Below are 20,920 nucleotides of genomic sequence, written 5' to 3' on the forward strand. Positions count from 1 at the left end.
TGGGCCAAATACCATATTTGTAAAAGAGGTATGGTAAATTAATAAAAATATAAATAAAGGAGAGGTATGGTAAACAAATAAAACATTTTTTTATATTTACTCCATAAGTCACCTTATATTTACGAACACTCAAAAAATGGGTTATATTTAGGTGAAACCTATGGTCAAAATACTATGGGACAAATACCATGGACTAGATTATTATTAATACCATGCAAAAAACCATTATTAACCTTAATATTAGAATTAATAAAAATAAAAATGGCACATGGTATTGACCCATGGTATTCACCAAAATGGCACATGGTATTGACCCATGGTATTCACCTAGAATGTAGCCTATTTAAATGGGGGAATTAAACCAGCATGTAGCCTATGCTAAGATTCACTAGGACTTTACAAAGTTTTATTATTTAGTGAAAGACTTGCCAAGATCTTACAAGATTTTATAATTGAGTAAAATATCCGCCATGCCTAGTGAGAGATTCGCCAAAAAATTATATATACATATTATATTATTGATAAAATCGCCTTCCATTTTTCCTATATACCAAGGAGATTCGCCCATTTATTATATTTATAAATTTAGGGGGGGTTCTTAAAATTTTCCCTGGATTAAACACATGGATGCAACACGACTGAAACAGAAAAATTAATAATAAAAAAAAACAAAACAAAACAAAAAAAAACCTCTGAACAATTAGGAAGATAATCAGGCTCCACACCCAGCAAAGCACAACAATACAAGGAGGGGATACATGGCATTATTACTCTCAGTGTTAGGATATTCCGACACACAGGAAATAGTTAAGTATAACTTGGTCTAGTGTAGAGTTAGGTAAAGTGTGTTTCTTTACTATGTACTTTTGTAACCTACAATCTGACAGTCATGATATGTTCTAGACATGAAGTGATCCGACAATTCATTCTCTCCTCGGTATTACCGACACTTTATCCATGGCTTAACACCCGATTGGTCCATGATCTCTATTTAAAGAGCACGGAGGGTCATTTGTAAGGTAATCGTTCATGAAAGAAGCTTATTGTAAATTTTCTTTCTTTTACATTAATAAATTGCCTGAAGTGGCCGCGTTGGCTCAGGTCATGGACTGTTTCCCTCTTTGAGGGTTTTAACCACGTCAAGAATACTGGTGTATTGATCTGTGATCTGTTTGTGAGTGGTGTCCTTTAGTGTTCTATATGAGGAACTTACCTTGTAAATTCCTACATGGTATACTAATGTATAAGTTTAACAACTTATACAACCTTGTAGAATCATCAGCAATGCCAGTAACTAAAATCTGTCTAGGATCTCTTAGGTCCCTAATTTTTGGGCAGAAGCAATTCACTGTGCAAATTACATAGTAAATCACACTCCTACTAAGGTTTTAAAGAATATCACTCCAGAAGAAGCATGGAGCTCAATTAAACCAGATGTAAGTCACTTTCGTGTTTTTGGAAGTGAAGCATGGGCCCATATTCCAAATGAGAAACATAAAGCCTTAGAACCTAAGAGTGAAAAATGTTTTTTTGTTGGATATTCTAAAGATGTCAAAGGATATAGACTTCTTTCACCTAAATCCAAAAATGTTATCATTAGAAGAGATGTAACGTTTGCTGAAAATATATCGGCCTACAAGCCTAGTTCGGCGGATGTGCCACCTCTCTCTATCCCCTCTATTTCTGAAAATATTTTTTCTTCAAATGATGACAGCAAGGATGACAATCCCCCCCCCAACATTCTCAAGATCCTCCTTCAGCTCCCCAACTTCCAAAATGGGTCCATGCTACTCGGGATGCAGCAGGTTCTCTTGCAGGTGATCCTACAGATCAACGACGTACACGTTCTCAATTCAATAGAGCCTCTTCTTTACTGGCTCAAGCTTCAACGAATTATGATCCTGACACCTTTGCAGAAGCTTCAGGCCATCCAGATTGGGACGCAGCTATGAATGAAGAATATCGTTCATTATTGGCAAATGATAAATGGGATCTTGATCCTCTTCCAAAGGGAAGAAAACTTGTTAGATGTAAATGGGTTTACAGAACCAAGTTTGGACCAGATGGAAAAGTTGATAAACATAAAGCTCGTCTTATTGCTAAGGGCTTTTCACAAGTTGAAGGCATTAACTATATTGAAACCTTCTCCCCTATTGCGAAAACGAACTCTATCTGCCTTGTTCTTTCCCTTGTTGCCTCTTTCAAATGGGAAGTCCATCAGATGGATGTTAAATTTGCCTTTTTGTATGGGGACTTACAAGAAGAAATCTATATGGAACAACCTCCTGGCTTTATACAAACAGACTCCAGCCTTGTATGTCGGCTTAAGAAATCCCTTTATGGTCTCAAGCAAACCCCTCGGACTTGGTATGCCAAAATGCATAGCTTTCTTTTAGATACTGGCTTTTCTAGGTGTCATTATGACAATAATGTCTACACCAAGAAAGTGGGTAAGTCTCTTATCATTCTTGTTCTTTATGTTGATGATCTTATCCTTACTGGTAGTGATCCCAACCCTATAAACCATGTGAAGTCCAACCTTAAAAAGCAATTTGAAATGACAAATTTAGGACACTTGCATTATTTTCTTGGTCTTCAAGTCTTGCAATCCAAGGAAGGTATTTCCCTTTCCCAGTCCAAGTATGCATGTGATCTTCTACGCCACTTTCACATGGAAGACTATAAGCCAGCCCCTTCTCCCTTTCAATTTGGAGCCAAACTTTCAGTCACTTGTACTTCCCCTGAAGTTGATGCTACCTTATACCGTCAGCTTGTTGGAAAACTTTTGTATCTGACCCATACCCATCCTGACCTTTCCTTTGTTGTTGGCCTTATTGCTCGGTTTATGCAAAACCCACATGAAAGTCATTGGAAAGCAGCGAAAAGAATACTTCGTTATGTTCAAGGTACAGTTCAGTTTGGGATTCATTACAGTGCAGAAGCATCTCCTCTATTGGTTGGTTTCACTGATTCCAATTGGGCTAGTGACCCTGATGATTGGAAGTCTACTATATCTTCACTCTTGGTTCTGGACCTATTACATGGGCTTGCAAGAAATAAAGTGCCATTTCTCTTTCTTCAGCAGAAGCAGAGTATCGTGGCATCGTAGAAGCTAGTAAGGAAGCCCAGTGGCTTCGTCAGATCCTGTCAAAGTTTGGCTTTCATTAGCAACATCCGACTACACTTTGGTGTGATAATCAAAGTGCCATTCAACTAAGCAAAGATCCAGCCAAACATCACCGTAGCAAACACATTGAACTACACATGCACTTCATCAGAAAGCTCATTCATGACCATGTTCTTGAAGTGCAATATTGTTCAACCAATGATCAAGTTGCAGACATCTTTACAAAGGCTCTCACAAAGGCAAAGTTTACTAAACTTCGATTTATGGTTGGAGTTCAGGAAGTTGTCACTAAGTGGGGATAGGCTCTAATGCCTCCTTCATTCTCCTATTGTGTCATATTTGTACATCCTTCAATCCGATCCCAAGTTGTTCTTAAGGGGGATGTTAGGATATTCCGACACATAGGAAATAGTTAAGTATAACTTGATCTAGTGTAGAGTTAGGTAAAGTGTGTTTCTTTACTATGTACTTTTGTAACCTACAATCTGACGGTCACGATATGTTCTAGACATGAAGTGATCCGACGGTTCATTCTCTCATCGGTATTACCGACACTTGATCCATGGCTTAACACCCGATTGTTCCATGATCTCTATTTAAAGAGCATGGAAGGTCATTTGTAAGGTGACCGTTCATGAGAGAAGCTTATGTAAATTTTCTTTCTTTTACATTAATAAATTGCCCGAAGTGGCCGCGTTGGCTCAGGCCGTGGACTGTTTCCCTCTTTGAGGATTTTAACCACGTCAAGAATACTGGTGTATTGACCTGTGATCTGTTTGTGAGCGGTGTCCTTTGGTGTTCTACTGAGGAACTTACCCTGTAAATTCCTACACTCAAAGTGGAAGTCAAGCTGAGATACTATTGTGTCAAGGAAAGCAACCTTGTGAAATTGCACAACTACTTCAAGGAGTTGCTTGAAACCAACATTACCTCCCACATCAATTGTCTTGAAACAGAATTATACACTCTCAATCTCTATGCCCTTGCCAAGTCTGCTTGGGAATGACTCAAATCCTTTCATGGCCAGTTTTTATGAGCCTCTGTTTCATGGAAACCAACCATATTAGGCAATACGCTCCCACGAGCAGTAGAAGTTCACACTTCATGGCAGGGTTTTAAAATGGAAATACTCTTCTTCGTTTGGCAGAAAAGGAATGATATTATTTAATCAAAAAGAGCTTGCTATAAGTTTCTCTTGGTTTGCCAACTCCTTAATTTGTTCAAGCTTGATACACATACAATTCTGAAAGTTGGAACTGGTTTCCACCTCAGGCAGCTTCTCAGCCTATAGGGAGGTATCCCATATACCATAAGCAGGTAACCATCCTGAGCATTTCCTGCACAATAAGCCCATTCTCAAAAATCTTAATGTTACGAGGATCAGCCTTGACAACGGACTGGCAGAGCTGTAAGAGAAAGGAAAAAGTGGCAGCTCAACTGCCCCCCAACAAGCTCAGAAAAATGATAAGTAGTCTACATTAGCACTTACCATTTTGAAGGAGGAGAGGGTGTCAACCCCCGAGGATAATGACAATCCACCAACCAATGCTAGGTCTCTCCATGCCGCTGCCTGATGTTTCCAGACCTGTGTTTGTTCCTGGGCCTGAGGCCACTTAATTAAGATGTTTTTGGATACTTAATGGATTTGTATGCTATATGTTTGTCCAAGGAGATGATATTAATTTAAAAAATGTTTGTGGTGTGTGACGAGCCCAGCATTTTTAGCTTAGTCAGTGCTTGTGGTGGCTGCATTTTTTTTAATATAAAATGTATATGTACATCTCTGCTTATATTAATAGTTAAAGGAAGCTTTTCATCAAAAAATAAGCATTCAGGCTACCCATTGATGTGACAGAAAATATACCGAACAAATTTCAAACCCAATGAATATAATCAAACCGAATAAATGAAAACTAAAGAAATCCAAGGGAATTGTATAAGTGAAAAAGAAAATGACTTTAGAAAGCAAATGGTCCTGTTTTCGTGCTTAATTCTTGCAGGGAATGAATCTAGACCTCTGATATATTATTGTCATATTACCAATGTTCATTCATCAAGCACCATTATGACTGTTGCATTGGGAATTATATATGACGAAAGCTACTTCCCTACCTATGCATGCATGCCGAAAACAGAATCGTTGTGACTGTTAGCCAATAGAATAAACAAAACTAATAATAGTGGCCAGACTAATTGCAAAAGCCAAATTATTCATCAGCATAAATACAAAATAGCGATGAAGTCATAAAAAGATAGATTGAGCACTCTTTTTTCATGGAAAACTTGCTCTGACAAACAAACACTAAGTATTCAAGTTCCAAATTTCCAATACGGTTACAAAAACAGTTCCACGTTATTCAAGTATACACATGTGGTTATCATAGACACCAATTTAGAAACCTTAATGCCTACACAAATGATAAATTCAAGAAAACACCTAAATACAACCTATATATTACGGTAAATGTACACACAGATGGAACAGAATCGTTTTAGGAAAAAGATAGTGGTTGGGTGGCTTGTACTGTGGCAATTGGGATCAGGTTAGTTGATACTTGAAAGTTGATATACATTATCATGTGCACTTCCCTCACCCTGATGTATGAGTATATACATACATTGGCAAAGTATACTGTGGTATGATGAGAATTAACATCTTTTAGTGCAATTTCTTTTACCTATAAAATAAGTAACAGGGTATTCACTTTTCTTGTCTACATTGAATAGAACAATCAAGAATTGAAGCATCCTTTTTAATGCATATTCTTTAGTAAAAACAAAATGGTTTTATGGTGACAACAGCTGACACTATAAACTGACAATCCTCCCATTCTATAAACAAATAAACATATCCACTTGGTACATCACATAATTACCTCAAAAAAGGTTGATAAACATCTTCATTTGAAAGTGAATCGTCAAGGAAAAGTCTTGCTCGTTTTGGGTTTGCTGCCAAGTGACATAAACAGGATTGTGATTTGGATCCTAGTAATCTACCACAGAGTGCACCATTATAATCGAAAGTGTCTAATTTCACCTGTAAGCATTTCATCAATAAGAGCGAGTACATATTCTACAGTTTCCTCCTTGCTAATGTCATGCAGAATACCCACAAAGACTCGAATGTAAGCAGGGCCATCCTGCATACACATTTATTATCAGTTCCTGCAACCATAATGGACACCAAAAGACTATTCAAGAGTCAAAACAACCCTCCGATTTTGTATCTCAAACTCACTTAAAAGGAAAAAAATTACAAATAATGAGCTGGAATATATCTAACAGAGGCAGCGAGTGCCCAGCCTGTGCTGGATGCATATCCCACGGTGGGCAGTTTCCCCAGCAAGGTGGGGACTTTACTCGCCGTGGGCAGGCTGGTAATCCACTCTATCGAGATCACAGATATCCAAGAGCATTAACATGCCAACATGGCCATAACAACAAGTCAAACTTCAATGTAAACCATACATTGATATACTTCTCAAACATCTTGATATAGGCAATCACGGTCGCCAGGAAGAAGTATTTAAATTGCAAGAATCCCCTCTCAACAGGAAATGAATAACCAACAGAAACCACATTTCTCATATTTTAAGCTGACGAAACGTTGAGATGATTTTAAATTAGAACAGGAAAGCATATTTATCCATACTATACCACACCGGACATGGTTTTACATCAAAGTTTACTTTCCTCTTACATCATCAAGTAAAGCTGCTTGAACATTTTCAGGCCTATGATCATAACGTCTCAACAACTGTAGACATGTTCCATTGATCAACTTTGCAGTCATGTAAGTCTCCCATGGTATATCCCTTTTAAGAACCTGGAAAAAATTAAACGGAAAACATTAAAAGGTTGACCACATTGAATATGAAAGTTAACAAAAAATAATTTTACGCAGAAGAGCTTCTAAAAAATAAATAAAGATGATAACCAGCTGTAATCATATCTTGTTTTTAGTTACATCCCTCCATCCTATGTTGCAAATATACAGCATCTGAGACAATCAGAAACCTGACTGGTAAAAGAATCTTCCCAAAATTAAGATGACCACAGAAGTGCATGCAGGATCTACAGCACAGACAGGGTTAACTAGGGATTGCAGCAGGTAGTCAGAAAGTGACAGCAGGTGCATCCATTCAGTTAACATAATTTATTAATTTGTAGTCAATCAATCCTCTGATTGGCCTGCAAACAATGAAGACACTCGTGGCTAAATGGATCTAATGGATTATGTAGAAATCCCGGTTTTCAAAAATGTGCAACAAAATTCCAACACGTAAGGTGGTAAAACTAAAACAAGGAGAATGGCATTTTGTAATGGATAAAAAGGATAATTGACTTTTAAGACGTCTGACTTCCTAACAAACTGACAGCTTCAATTGTCACACAAAATTCGTACTGCCTACGGGGATAGAATATGTCAGAGATAACAGCCAATGTCCAATTTAAATTTTGCCAAATGGTGCATAATCTTAGCATTGGAGAGGACAATATAGAAAAATAATGTTTCATTTATCAACTAGTAAGCAGCATTCAAATCTGAATCTACATTAATCAGATTACAGCGCTGTACATATTTAATATTCACACAATTTGAGATGAATGCTAATTGAAGTTAGAGATGGAAGGGTTCTGCTAAATTTAGCAGTGCACTATATTTGGCAGAAGAACCCGCATGTGAAGCTAAGGCGCAGTCTTACTTTCTCTTAGTGTTGACTTAGGAAAATTCTCTAATTTTCCTATAGTCAAAAATAGTAAATCGAACTGAGCATGCATGGAGATTTTATCTCAGTTTGACTTCAGTTCAGTGAGGCAGTTTGACTCAAGTTCAAAAGGCCAGTTCGCTTGAGTTCTAGATGTCAGTTAGACTTGAGTTCAGTGAGGCAGTTCGACTTGGGTTCAAGGAGCCAGTTCACTTGAGTTGAAGAGCAGTTTGATCCTATAAAGAGAAGAGTGCAGACTTGGTGAATCATATGATTATGCACTAGCAAGAATTTGTGTTTTGAGCTCAGGAAAATAGTTCCAGATATATGAGGTCAGGGAGAGCGCATCACTTAAGGAGGCCAAGATAGCTTGCGCAAGGAGGCAGTTCAGCCTGTACAGTTGGTACAGTTGCACAAGAGAGAGGCTGAATTAGTCTAGGATGTGCGAGATATTGTGTTGAGGAACGGAGAGTGAGAAGGGAATTTTTCCCAAGTGATTTGTAATTAATTACTGAGATTTTTCTGAGCAGATTAATAAACACACAAATAAGCAGGTGTTCCCCAGTTCGGGTTCCTAGGTATTTCTAGTGTTTTATTAATTGTATGCTTGTGCCTTTATGAATTTATTTTTCGCTGCAAATTCATTAGAATATTCAGAATATTTTATCAGTGAATTTCGCAGTTCAATTTCTAGTTCTTGCATCTCATAGTACTGTTCAAATTAGTTGTTGTGTATTAGAAAACTAACATGGTATCAAAGCTACGAACAGATTGAACACCAGAAAGCAGTATCTTTTCCTCAGAAGCAAGTGACAGTTACAATGCAGGGTGCGCAGTTTACACAAGAGCACAGTCTTCTCCCGTGAAATCAAGTGTGCATGTGTTTCCCCAGCAAGCTTGTGCAAGGGTGTTTTTGAGCAGTTTGAGTTAGAGCATGGCATACCTAGGTCTGAGATTTGAGGACCACCTTGATGGGGCCTAAAATTTCTGCTCTTGGAAGGAGAGGATTGGTATAGTATTGGAGGAGCAAGGAGTTTGGGAATTTGTGGAGAGTCCACCAGCCGCACCAGCAGATCCTCAGCAACTGGCCCAGCATAATAAGAAGGATGCAAAGGCCAAAAGAATAATCCTTGAGGTAGTGAAGGATCATATCATGCCTCACCTTTCCAGTAAGAAGACAGCTCAAGCCATGTGGACAGTTATCTTAGGGCTATACCAAGGTATGAGTGAGGCCAACAAGCTGGTACTCCGAGACAAGCTCATAAATATCAAGATGACTAAGTCAGAGTCCGTGATTTCTTACCTGACCAGATTCACCCAAGTGAAGGACAAGTTAGTCGAGGTTGGGGAGACAGTCTCAAACAGAGACCTTGTCAGTTTTGCATTATTGGGCTTTCCCAAGTCATGGGAAAACTTCATTGATGCAGTGAGTGGCCGAGAAAACCTTCCAGATTGGGCACAGCTGTGGAGTGATTGCATGCAAGAGGAGATCCAAATGCAAGCAAAATCTAGGTCTCATACGAAGACTGAGGAAGAAGAAAACTTTGCCCTAGCTAGCAAAGGGGACAAGGCCAAGGGCAAGAAAAAGCCAAGAGGGGTCGAGTCTAGTTCAGGAGGCAAGAAGAAGAAAGATCTTAGTAAAGTGAAGTGCTTCTCTTGTCATCAGTTTGGGCACTATTCCACCAAGTGTCCAAACAGGAAGAAGTCCAAGAAGGATCACGTGGCAGCATTAGCAAAGGTGGAAGAGTTCACTTCTCAATTTGAGAAGGAGTTTTCACTCATAGCTTGCAAGGGAAGCTCAATGGCCCATAGCATATGGCATATTGATAGTGGAACATCCTTTCATATGATCGGGCACAAGAGTTACTTCAGCCAGTTGACAGTGAAGTATATGCAGTTTCATATAGAGATGGGAGATGATGGCGGGTACATAGTGTAGGGCATCAGTTATAGACTACAGTCAAGTTTGAGAGGGAATCTAGAAAACCTCTCTACCTTAAAGATGTCATCTATGTCCCAGGGTTGAAGAAAAACCTTATTTCAGTCTCAACCTTGGAGAGCAAGGTGTATGAGGTTATCTTCAGCAGAGGGAAGGCTTTCATCAAGCCTCTCAACTCAAGAGCAGTTAAACAAATTGGGTTTAGGGTGAGGAATCTCTACAAGCTACAGTTTGAGATGGAAGCGGCCTTGAGCAGCAAAGAGATCAGTGCGCATAGATGTGACCTTGGGGAGCTTTGGCATAGCAATATGGGTCACTTACACCATGGAGCGCTGAAGATTTTGAGGGAGATTGCCACAAGGTTACCACAGTACAGTGTCGATCAACATGACGTGTACAAGGGTTGCACACTTGACAAGTATGCTCAGACATCCTTTTCCAGCAGACACAACAGGGTCAAGAGTATTTTGGAGCTGGTACATTCGGATGTATGCGGACCATTTTGCTCTCCATCCCTGATGGGATATAGATATTGTCACCTTTATTGATGACCACTCGAGAAAGACATGGATCTCCTTCATGAAGAAGAAAGATCAGGCCTTCTTGAAGTCCATGGAGTTCAAAGCCTTGGTGGAGAACCAGGTTGGTCGGAGGATCAAGGTGTTGAGGTCAGACAATGGTGGGGAGTACATCTCCAACACTGCCAAACAATGGTGGGGAGTACATCTCCAATGCTTTCAGAGACTTGCATGCCAAGGAGGGCATCAAAAGAGAGCTCACCACACCTCATAACCTTCAGCAAAATGGGGTGGCTAAGCGCAAGAACCAGGGCATTGCTGGAGCGGCTAGGGCTATGTTCCATGACCAAGGATTACCTATGTTTCTTTGGGCAAAGACACACAACACTACAGTCCTTTTGCAGAACAAGAGTCCACATAGGGTGTTAGGCAGATTCACACTAGAGGAGGCTTTAACAGGCAAGAAACCCAATGTGTCTCACTTCCAATCTTTTGGCAATCTTGTTTACTGCGATGTGTCTTCAAATACTCGGAAGAAGCTAGAGCCCACAACAGAGAAGGGCATTTTTGTGTGCTAGAGTGAGACATCTAAGGTGTACAAGGTGTATATTCTAACACTCGGGAAGAAAGTGATCAGACATGAAGTGAAGTTCGAGCAAGGAAGGGTTCTCAAGAAGTCCTTCGAGCGTGAGCAAGGTGCAGCACAAATGGGGTGGAGGATCCACCAGATGGATGTGAAGACCGCCTTCATTAACGGAGTTTTGAGGAAGAGATATATGTCGAGCAGCCTTAGGGATTTGAGACTTTCAACAGAGGAATGCATGTTTGCAGGCCACAGAGAGCTCTTTATGGGCTCAAGCAGGCATCCAGGGCATGGTATGCCCGGATAGACAACTACCTTCTCGAATTAGGCTTCACCAAGAGTGAAGTTGACCCTAACCAGTACTATATTGTGGTTGAGGGCCAACCTCTCATTCTTGTGTTGTACGTTGATAATTTGATATTGACAGGGGACGAGGAGCTCATCTGTGATTGCAAGAGAGATCTTACAAAGGAGTTTGAGATGAAGGATATAGGGTTGATGCACTAGCAGGGTGATGGACAGATATTCTGGGGGCAAGGCATATACATGTAGGAGATTCTCAAGAGGTTCCACATGCAGGATTGCAGGCCCATGACCATGCCTCTAGTCACAAACTAGAGGAAGGTAGATGCTACCAAAGGTGAGCGAGTGGATGCCACTCTATACAGGCAACTCATAGGGTCATTGATGTATCTTGTGAACACACAACCAGAGATTTGCTTTGCAGTTAACCAGTTGAGCCAATTCATGGTTGAGCCGACCAGAGTGCATTAGGTTGCTACTAAGCATGTGTTGAGAACTTGAGATATCTCAGGGGCACAGTAGATTATGGATTGTTGTACAGGCAGGTTGATGGAGTGAGTCTTCAGGGATTTATAAATGCAGATTGCGCAGGGGGTTTAGCAGGCAAGAAGAGCACTTTAGGTTGTGCTTTCAGTGTTGGGTCGGCAGTTGTTTCCTGGTTTAGCAAGTAGCAGAGATCAGTAGCACTGAGCTCAATTGAGGCCAAGTACATGGCTACCAACTTAGTAGCTTGCGAGGCTATTTGGTTGAGGAAGCTACTTGTCAAGTTGTTTAGTCAGAGTTTGGAGTCCACTATCATAAACTATGACAATCAAACTTGCATCAAGCTCTCTGAAAATCCAGTGTTTCATGACCGCTCCAAACACATTGAAATCAGGTACCAACATATCATAGATTGTGTTCAAAGAGGTAAAGTTAGACTTCAGTACATACTACAGAGGAGCAGACAGCAGATATCTTGACCAAGGCATTGCCAAGAGGCAATTTCGTCTACTTCAAAGATAATTGGGTGTTGTACAAAACAAATTCCTCTCTAAGAGGGAGTGTTAATTGAAGTCATAGATGGAATGGTTCCGCTAAATTTAGCACTGCATTATAATTGGTAGAAGAACCCACATGTGATGCTAAGGCGCAATCTTACTTTCTCTTAGTGTTGACTTAGGAAAATTCTCTAATTTTCCTATAGTCAAAAATAGTAAATCAAACTGAGCATGCGTGGAGATTTTATCTCAATTTGACTTCATTTCAGTGAGGCAATTTGACTCGAGTTCAAAAGGCCAGTTCACTTGAGTTCTAGATGTCATTTAGACTTGAGTTCAGAGAGGCAGTTCGACTTGGGTTCAAGGAACAAAGCAATTCAATCCTATAAAGAGAAGAGCGCAGACTTTGTGAATCATATGATTATGCACTCGCAAGAATTTGTGTTTTGCGCTCAAGAAAATAGTTCCAGATCAACGCATGAAATCAGGGAGAGCGCATCACTAAAGGAGGTAGAGATAGCTTGCACAAGGAGGCAGTTCAGCCTGTACAGTTGGTACAGCTGCGCAAGAGAGAGGCCAAATTGGTCTAGGGTGTGCGGGATATTGTGTTGAGGAACAAAGACTAAGAAGGGAATTTTTCCTGAGTGATTTGTAATTAATTACCGAGAATTTTCTGAGCATATCAATAAAAACACAAATACGTAGATTTTTCCCATTTGGGGTTTCCTGGGTATTTTTGGTGTTTTGTTAATTGTATGCTTGTGTCTTTATGAATTTATTTTCCGATGCAAATTTGTTAGAATATTCAGTATATTTGATCAGTGAATTTCGCAGTTCAGTTTCTAGTTATTGCATCTCAGAATACCGTTCAAATTAGCTGCTGGGTATTAGAAAACTAACAATGAATCCCCTGTGAAGAACTTTTTTTTCTTTTTTTTAAATGTATCAGGAGAATTGGTAGACCTATTGCTTATCACCAAGGAGGCCCAGAGTCGAGTTGGAGGGACTGCCCCTATACTCTTGAGCCTAATAAAACCGCCCACAAGCCACGCTAAGGGGGTTAACTGAGTTTCAAACCTGAGCAGGGCCCATAAAAAGCAAACGGTTTGACAACTAACCAGTCCTCACTTAATCATCTTTATTTTTGGATAATTTATTGCATATGTCGCTAATATGCTCTGCTTTGTTCACAACTGATGACTGTTTAAAAGCTATGAATGAACAACACAATCACAGATAGCCTCTTGCATTCAGGCAAAATAATGAAAAAACCATTAGACCATCAGAGATCATCACATTGCTTGTGACCTCCACATTTACTTTGCAATTATATAATTTTCCTTGCCATTCTGATATGATTGCATACACCTCTCTAAACATTTGTCTTTCTCGAATATCAACATAGTGTATGGAACTTGGGCCTCTACTATGGATTTGATAACAAACCCTACATGATAGAAGTTCAGCAATTCCTAGTTACAGTATTGCTCTGGTTGTCTACCCCAGAAAACCTCCTACACATGGTCGTCTGTGCTTCTTTCTCCCAAGCCTAGTTATATGTTTTCCCTACTTTAAAAAAACATGTCTTCACATTCTCCATGCTACTACACCCACCACACATTTTTGCACTTTCAATTAGAATGCCTTCATTCCATTCCCAGCTTTGAGGCAATCAGACTGCAATTTCTACATTGATTTTGGACCACACAAGAATAATGAAGTTCGGCCATTGCGAGTTACATTATTGCTCTGGTTGTCTACTCCAGAGCTAGTTGCTAGTCCAAACCTCTTACACGTACCCATCCATGCTTCTTTCTTCAAGGCCTAGTTATATGTTTTCCCTGCTTTAATCAAACATGTCTTCACATATTGCATGCTACTGCATCCACCACACCCTTTTGCACTTTCATCTTGACATCAATTGGAATGTCTTCATTCAGTTCCCAGCTTTGAGGCAATCAGACTGCAATTTCTACATTAATTTTGGACCACACAAGAACAACAAAGTAATGATGCTTCCAACAACCTATATAGTATACTTGAACACTTTACTTCATTTTCATTAGCTTTTCTTCCAAACCCGTGTAGTAGATTCTACCATATACAAGGCCACAAATTCAATATTCCCATTGCTCCTAGAATAGTTGGATTCCAATCCAAGTTTCTCAAAAAAGGATGCACTGTATAAGGATGTATTTGTGATGATGTGTTCTGAATGTAGCACTTTTGAGGTCGTCTATGAGATAATGAAACGTAATCATCTTCTGGTGCACTTATCCAGAGTAGGTCAAGAAGATTTTGGCATGATGCCCTTTAAGTAAAAGTAATCAAACTTGAAGATAATCAGTCTGCTGTTGTCGTAGGAAACCAATGTCTTTGTTAAACATGGTAGATATGCAAAAATTACTTTCGTCATGTGCTTGAATGGAGATTGTATGGCAAGATTGCACTTGGTCATTTCAAATCTTATGATACAAGCTCTGTCACTTAGGATATTCATCAAAGACCAAGCCAGTAACAAGGAGTTCTGATAACATGTGAGTTACCTTAAACTTGGGGTACCCATCACAAAAAAATTCTGGATATGCCCTGTTGCAAGAGAGAAGCACTGAACAGAGATGTAGAACGCCCTCGGAATTTTATATTTGATGATCCCTTGCAAGTTCTTGACAGCAATGACCAGTTCAAAGATTGCCGCAATACGACATCCACTAGGTAGGCTGGTTCACTTCCACATAAGAGCAATGTGGTGGCCATACTTCTCTGTATCACCACATTGGTCATACTTACAGCCATGAGAAACAACAAATGGTTGCTTGCTAACCATAAACCATCTATGACGAGGAGTTGATTGTAAACAATGTTGGCTAGTGGCTCTCCCTGGTCAAAACCAATTCCGACTGTTGTGAGCCTTGCTATATCTGATAATAATGGACGTGTTAGTCAGAATTGTATCTCGGTTTCAAGAGCCAAGATATTTAAAACTTATATGGCCGGCTCATTTATATTTTCTTGAACCGTAACTTTTTGCAGTTGAGACAATTTCGTAGCCTGTTAAAAAGCTTAGGTTGCCGATGAAGCAGAAAAAACGGTTAATCTCTTGCAATGCTCAAGATGACAGTATCGATGTTTACTCGTTTAACGAGAAAAGGGATGCAGGAAAAATATCATTTTTGAATTTAAGGCCAACCATTTGACACTTTCCATGCTAGGCATTTTTTCGTTCCAGTTCAGCACAACTCCAATAAAAATACAGAAAATGTTAAAAATGAAGCAAATGCTATAAGAAAATACAAATAGGTCAATCATAGATATATGAGATATGTTTGGATACCGATTCCTGAATCTGCCTTATTTAGGAGCAGACTAGGGCATGGAAAATTTTAAGGAGCCATCATTTTCTCCTAAGTGCAAATCTTTAAAGTTCTTGAATTATCTGAACTTTTGCAAAATTTCCCTGGACTAGGAAATATATCACTAGCCATAGCTGCTAGATCTGTGCTAATAAATCCAATTGCACTGGAGTTTCAGCCATGGGATAAATCATTAGTACAACAACTGCTGCGGTCACAGCCCGCGAGTTAAGCTGCCCCTCTCCGATCCTACAATTTAAACCTTTCTTGGGCAAACTTCAAAACCTCTCAGTTTTTGAACAACAATTGAAGCATATACAGTATTCTATGCGTGCGTGCAATTCATAATTAACTAAAAAATACTCATTGACCAAACCACCCAGAAAGCCTAACCCATACCAATGAACATCAATTCCAAAATATTCTGTTAACGGGTCTCAGATCAGTGGAAGGACATATGAAGGCACCTGCTCTGTAGTCAGCTCTGCGTGGTCCATATTGCGACTCTCCATCTCTCTTCCAGTCGCCGTAATTTACCAATTCAATGCAAAAGTATATCCAGCTGCACATTTACAGAAAAACTGAGATCAAAGCTCCATAGAAATTTTAACCTATATAGTGAGCTATGGGGATCCAGAGTTAAGCCTCCAGATCGCATAATTGGGATCTCAGGAACATACATTACAATAACAAATTGATCTCAGGAACATACATTACAATAACAAATTGATATAGATAGGTTTAAGTGTAAAGATGGGATAGGATAGGGTACCAGACAGCAGTTGATTTTGCTCACAAATCACACACGGACATTCCACCCATATCAATATAAATTGAAGGGAGAGGGGATCATAGTTATTTTGTGAGAACTCAACTCTTTACGCCGTTCACATCACCGTCAAAAGGCCATCGCCTCCCTTACCCGTAGCACGCATCAATGCACTATTTTACTTAAGGGAAATCGTCTACAAGCATGCATAGGGTTAATTATTTTCCGAACTTGGGTGGGGTCTTAACATTAGTTACCAAATATTTCACTTCTTAGTGATGCTTCAAAAGAAATAACTTTGATTAGAGGGTAATTAGGAAGGTAATGCTTTTCGATAAGTGGATAAATCATAATTAGATTCATTTAAATTAATTTGACTTATTAAACATAGGTTTAAGTTCCTTTAATAAGGAAGGAAAACCAACTTTAAGAGTTCAAACACTTTCTACATACATGTGCACATGCACATATTTCTTGGTTAAGCTTTTAATATAATGATATTAGAGAGAATAAAAGGTTTATGAGTTGGTAGTGTGAGGAGTGCATTTTCTTGCCCAGATGATTTTCCCTTCATTGGATCCATCTCTAACGCAAATGTTTTGGCTAAATTCTAAATATATATATATATAAACTTAATATGGGAAGTCATTTTTCTTTTTCTTTTTTTCTTTTACTTTTTTCTTTTTTCTTTTTTCTTCCTTTTTTTGTATCTAGTGGAATTGGCAACTTGGTTGGTCTAGTACTCACATGACACGAGGTCGATTCCAACTGCTACCACTATAACCTCTAGGTACTTACGTATGCCTCTTCCACAAACATGGGTGTTATACAGTAATTTGTCGCACTCCCTGTCTCATACCCTGAGCTGTCGAACTTTGCCCAAAATGTCGCAAAGCGACAAAAGCTATCAATGAATTCACCATGAAAAACATTGATCAGAGCATCCCTGAAGAAAAGAAGAAGAAATGCCTTGAAGTAATTATGGAAGAGCTTGTCAAAAAACCCTATTTGCAAGCCCAACACTACTTTTAGCAAGCAAACCCATGTTGGTACCCTTTGGTCTAACTAGTGACTAGCGCTAGTAGCACGACTTTGGATAGGAAAATCCACGTTGATCCTCTTCAGGCAATTTCTCCAAAAATGGAGTAGAAGCTTCTCTTACTAGAAGCCTCAAGAACAGCGAGTTGGTTATTGTTGAGTAAGGATATGGTCGAGTTCTCCCATTTTGAGTCATTGATCCTACCTTTAGGGATCTTCCCCTTAAGATGTGGACCTTCTTCCCCCTTTTGTGGATCCCTAACTCCCTCTCCTTCCCTATAAATACATTCGCTTATACCCTCAAATGGTGGGTCAAACTAGATTGGTCATGTTGCTGCTAAATTGTGACTAATTGCTGCCAATTTGTGAAGGAGAAAGGAGAGCTTGAGAAGCCTTGGCTTGGACTTGAAAACCCATCCCGAAGGGGGCTTCCAACATCAAGGCGATGGTTGTATGCTTCCCTCTTGTGTTTATTATTAATACAATGCATGTTTATATTCCATAAGTGTGTAAATGACTACTTGCTTAGTATGATGCTCCTTGATTTCTCATATGGTTTACATTAGAATGCATATGCTATGTTTTTCCTTTGTTGTCTTTGTTTGATCTCTCTTGCAGGTATTTGTTCACAACAAAATAGTGAGGATTGACATCGAAAAGTGACCACATAGGAATGAGGTAGACCATCTTTCCTCTCTCATGTCATTCTGATTTAAACTAGGAGAGTTGTGCATGTATTTGTTTCGGTTGTTACTAGATCCAATCATTGGACTAGAGGGATTGCTTCTATCTGTAGAAGGCATTGCCTAGTTAACAATGGGTGAATCGAAGGGGTTTCAACCTCGAACCTTGTCGCACATAACACTTCATTTTCATGGTCATCGCCAATTGAGCTACCCCCCGAGAGATATGGGAAAACCATTGTTATTCTTTAATTTGGTGCCTCAAAGAACCAAGAAATAATTTTCAAAATTTTCTACCTTACGTTGTAAGGATTTTCTTGAGGAGTTTCTATACATTGGCCTCTGCCTCAATCCAAAGTCCTATGTATGTTTTGATTAGCACCCACTACTAAACAAAATAAAAAGAGGTTGAATCTCCAATGCAACGGATTGCTCTCTTTGGCTAGAAGGCTCATCTTAGTGCAAAGTGTTTTAGAGGCAATATTGATTTGTTGGATGTTGATAGCATTCATTACAAATAAGGTGATTAAGAATCTCGATTCATTCTTTTGTAATTTTATGGTGTGTTTGCTCGTCGACATTGAAGCTTATGTTGGACCATTGTTTGATGTCATATTGTAAAGTGCGCCTCTTTAAAATAAATAGGCAAGGTTTTGAATGTTTGAAAAATTAATTATGTGCTCTAATTTGTATATGAGTGAATAGATATGTGACACACTACACAAAGATAGAATATGTGCATCGAGGACCTAGATGTGCACTAGATGATACTCCCTGATGATGTAAAATACTAGGACTTCTAAAAGCTTCCACATCGTCATTGTATATCTATATATAACCCTAAGCCAATGATCTAAAGGGACATTTGCCATAGAAATGTCTTGAGAGTTTATAAGTGATGTGCTATATCATTCAATGAATACCTTGATGAGATTTGTACCAACATTTTTATGTGAAGGAATTGATCCCTTTCATGTTTTTGTTTTCCTTATTGTTTTGTATTAGCTTAGTGCAATTATTTTTCTTTGTTACTTTGGATGAATATAATGTCAATGTGTGATGTTCATTACCTACCTTGCATTCATTTCTAAGTAACCAATATAAGGCTTCGACTGAAACCTCCTATCTTCAAAAAGGATGATAATGATAGCTTTCTAGACTAAATCGAACCTTTGTTGGAACCATGATTGAACCCTTATGTCATTGAGATCGTACCAATGACAAGTGGTACATGATATGGTGGAAAACTAAGCAGAATGGGATTCGAATTGGTTTGACAAATAGAATGACCATTTTCTCAGTGAGAATGTGCCTACCTAAAGTTACATGTGCATAAATTCAAAGCCAATAATTATTCTTGCAAGAGCATGAGATTTATGGTTGCAATTCTTAATATTGTTGTTTGAATGACTACAACAATGCATAAAGCTACCCCACTTGCCTTGGTGCCCTTAGCAAGTTTTTTAGTAGCTTATACCAAACTTATCTAGCTTAGAGCAATATAACCATGAGATCATGCATACCATGGAGTGTCAATGGAGGAACATTTTCTAGAGTTTGCATGTGATTGCTAGCTATATTGTTATAAGGTGTAAACATATTTGAAGAAAGGTTATGTGTAGGGTTGACCATTAAAATTCCATTGTGGATCAAGATGTTCATGGTGTGGAAGGGGCTTTTTAGTAGCCCTGAAGAGATGGAAACTTAACCATTGCAACAAGTAGGTGGAAGCTAAGTGGTGGAGCCTATGAAGTAAAAGGAAGCTTGTTGAGAATTTGGCTCAAGGTGAAAGAGGTGTTATATAGAACTAACAAGGGGAATGCATTCATAAGTGAGTGACAATACAAGAAATTTGATGGCAAGGACTAATGGAGAGAGTTTGCATAAGGAGATAGTCCCTCACATGGGAATGCAATATAATGACTATCCAAGAAGATAAGTGGTTGAAAAGTTGAGAAAGTTGAAGACTAGATGTGTAATGGCTAACAAGGCTATTTTTTAGAGCAATTATTGGTTAAAGCAACCAACACTCCAACAAAAAAAGGGAAGCATGAAACTGTAATATTGGCAAGATATCAGAACCTCAATAAATGCATGCCCTCTAAAGAAAAGCATAAAGGTACATAAGATGAGAGTTGTGCCTAAGGAGATCTTAGACTTGGAAGGAAATAATGCACAAGTTGAAGAGAATGACAAGTTGCAAGGTTTAACACATCCCACCACTTCATTTGGTGGGATGGCTAATTTGATGGCAAGGACTAATGGAGAGAGTTTGCATAAGGAGATAGTCCCTCACATGGGAATGCAATATAATGACTATCCAAGAAGATAAGTGGTTGAAAAGTTGAGAAAGTTGAAGACTAGATGTGTAATGGCTAACAAGGCTATTTTTTAGAGCAATTATTGGTTAAAGCAACCAACACTCCAACAAAAAAAGGGAAGCATGAAACTATAATATTGGCAAGATATTAGAACCTCAATAAATGCATGCCCTCTAATGAAAAGCATAAAGGTACATAAGCTGAGAGTTGTGCCTAAGGAGATCTTAGACTTGGAAGGAAATAATGCACAAGTTGAAGAGAATGACAAGTTGCAAGGTTTAACACATCCCACCACTTCATTTGGTGGGATGGCTATATATATATATATATATATATATATATATATATATATATATATATATATATATATATATATATATATATATATCCCCGCCACTACGCACTGGCAATCCCCACCCTCACCAACTAAATCTGACAGTCACAATTAGAGCAGGAAGATAGATGGGCAACAGATGGGTTGCGTCGGGTCAATGTACCTAATCATTAAAAAGGTGGGCACTCGTCGTAATCATGGATCCAACCCAAGGTTCCAAAGCTTCCATTAGATGGTCCTTCGCGCTTTGCTTATTCGATGGT

At 39.0% G+C, this 20,920-nt stretch overlaps 1 protein-coding gene across 1 annotated transcript in view; it reads right to left on the reverse strand.

The window, feature by feature from the left end:
* Positions 1–16,444, reverse strand: part of LOC149251730 (vacuolar ATP synthase subunit H family protein) — a 292,411-nt gene extending 275,967 nt beyond the window's left edge. The window contains exons 1-5 of the mRNA XM_089459551.1: positions 16,285–16,444; positions 15,980–16,074; positions 6,828–6,953; positions 6,165–6,267; positions 6,004–6,076 (exon numbers count right to left, since the gene is read on the reverse strand). Coding sequence (XP_089315677.1) covers positions 6,004–6,076; positions 6,165–6,267; positions 6,828–6,953; positions 15,980–16,024 — 347 coding nt within the window. The 5' untranslated portion in view covers positions 16,025–16,074; positions 16,285–16,444. The remainder of the gene's footprint in view (positions 1–6,003; positions 6,077–6,164; positions 6,268–6,827; positions 6,954–15,979; positions 16,075–16,284) is intronic.
* Between the last annotated feature and the right edge of the window lie 4,476 nt (positions 16,445–20,920).

The sequence above is a fragment of the Pinus tabuliformis genome, chromosome 7 (assembly GCF_031772625.1).
Source record: "Pinus tabuliformis cultivar Carrire ecotype Pingquan chromosome 7, CPIR1, whole genome shotgun sequence".
Lineage (NCBI taxonomy): Eukaryota > Viridiplantae > Streptophyta > Pinopsida > Pinales > Pinaceae > Pinus > Pinus tabuliformis.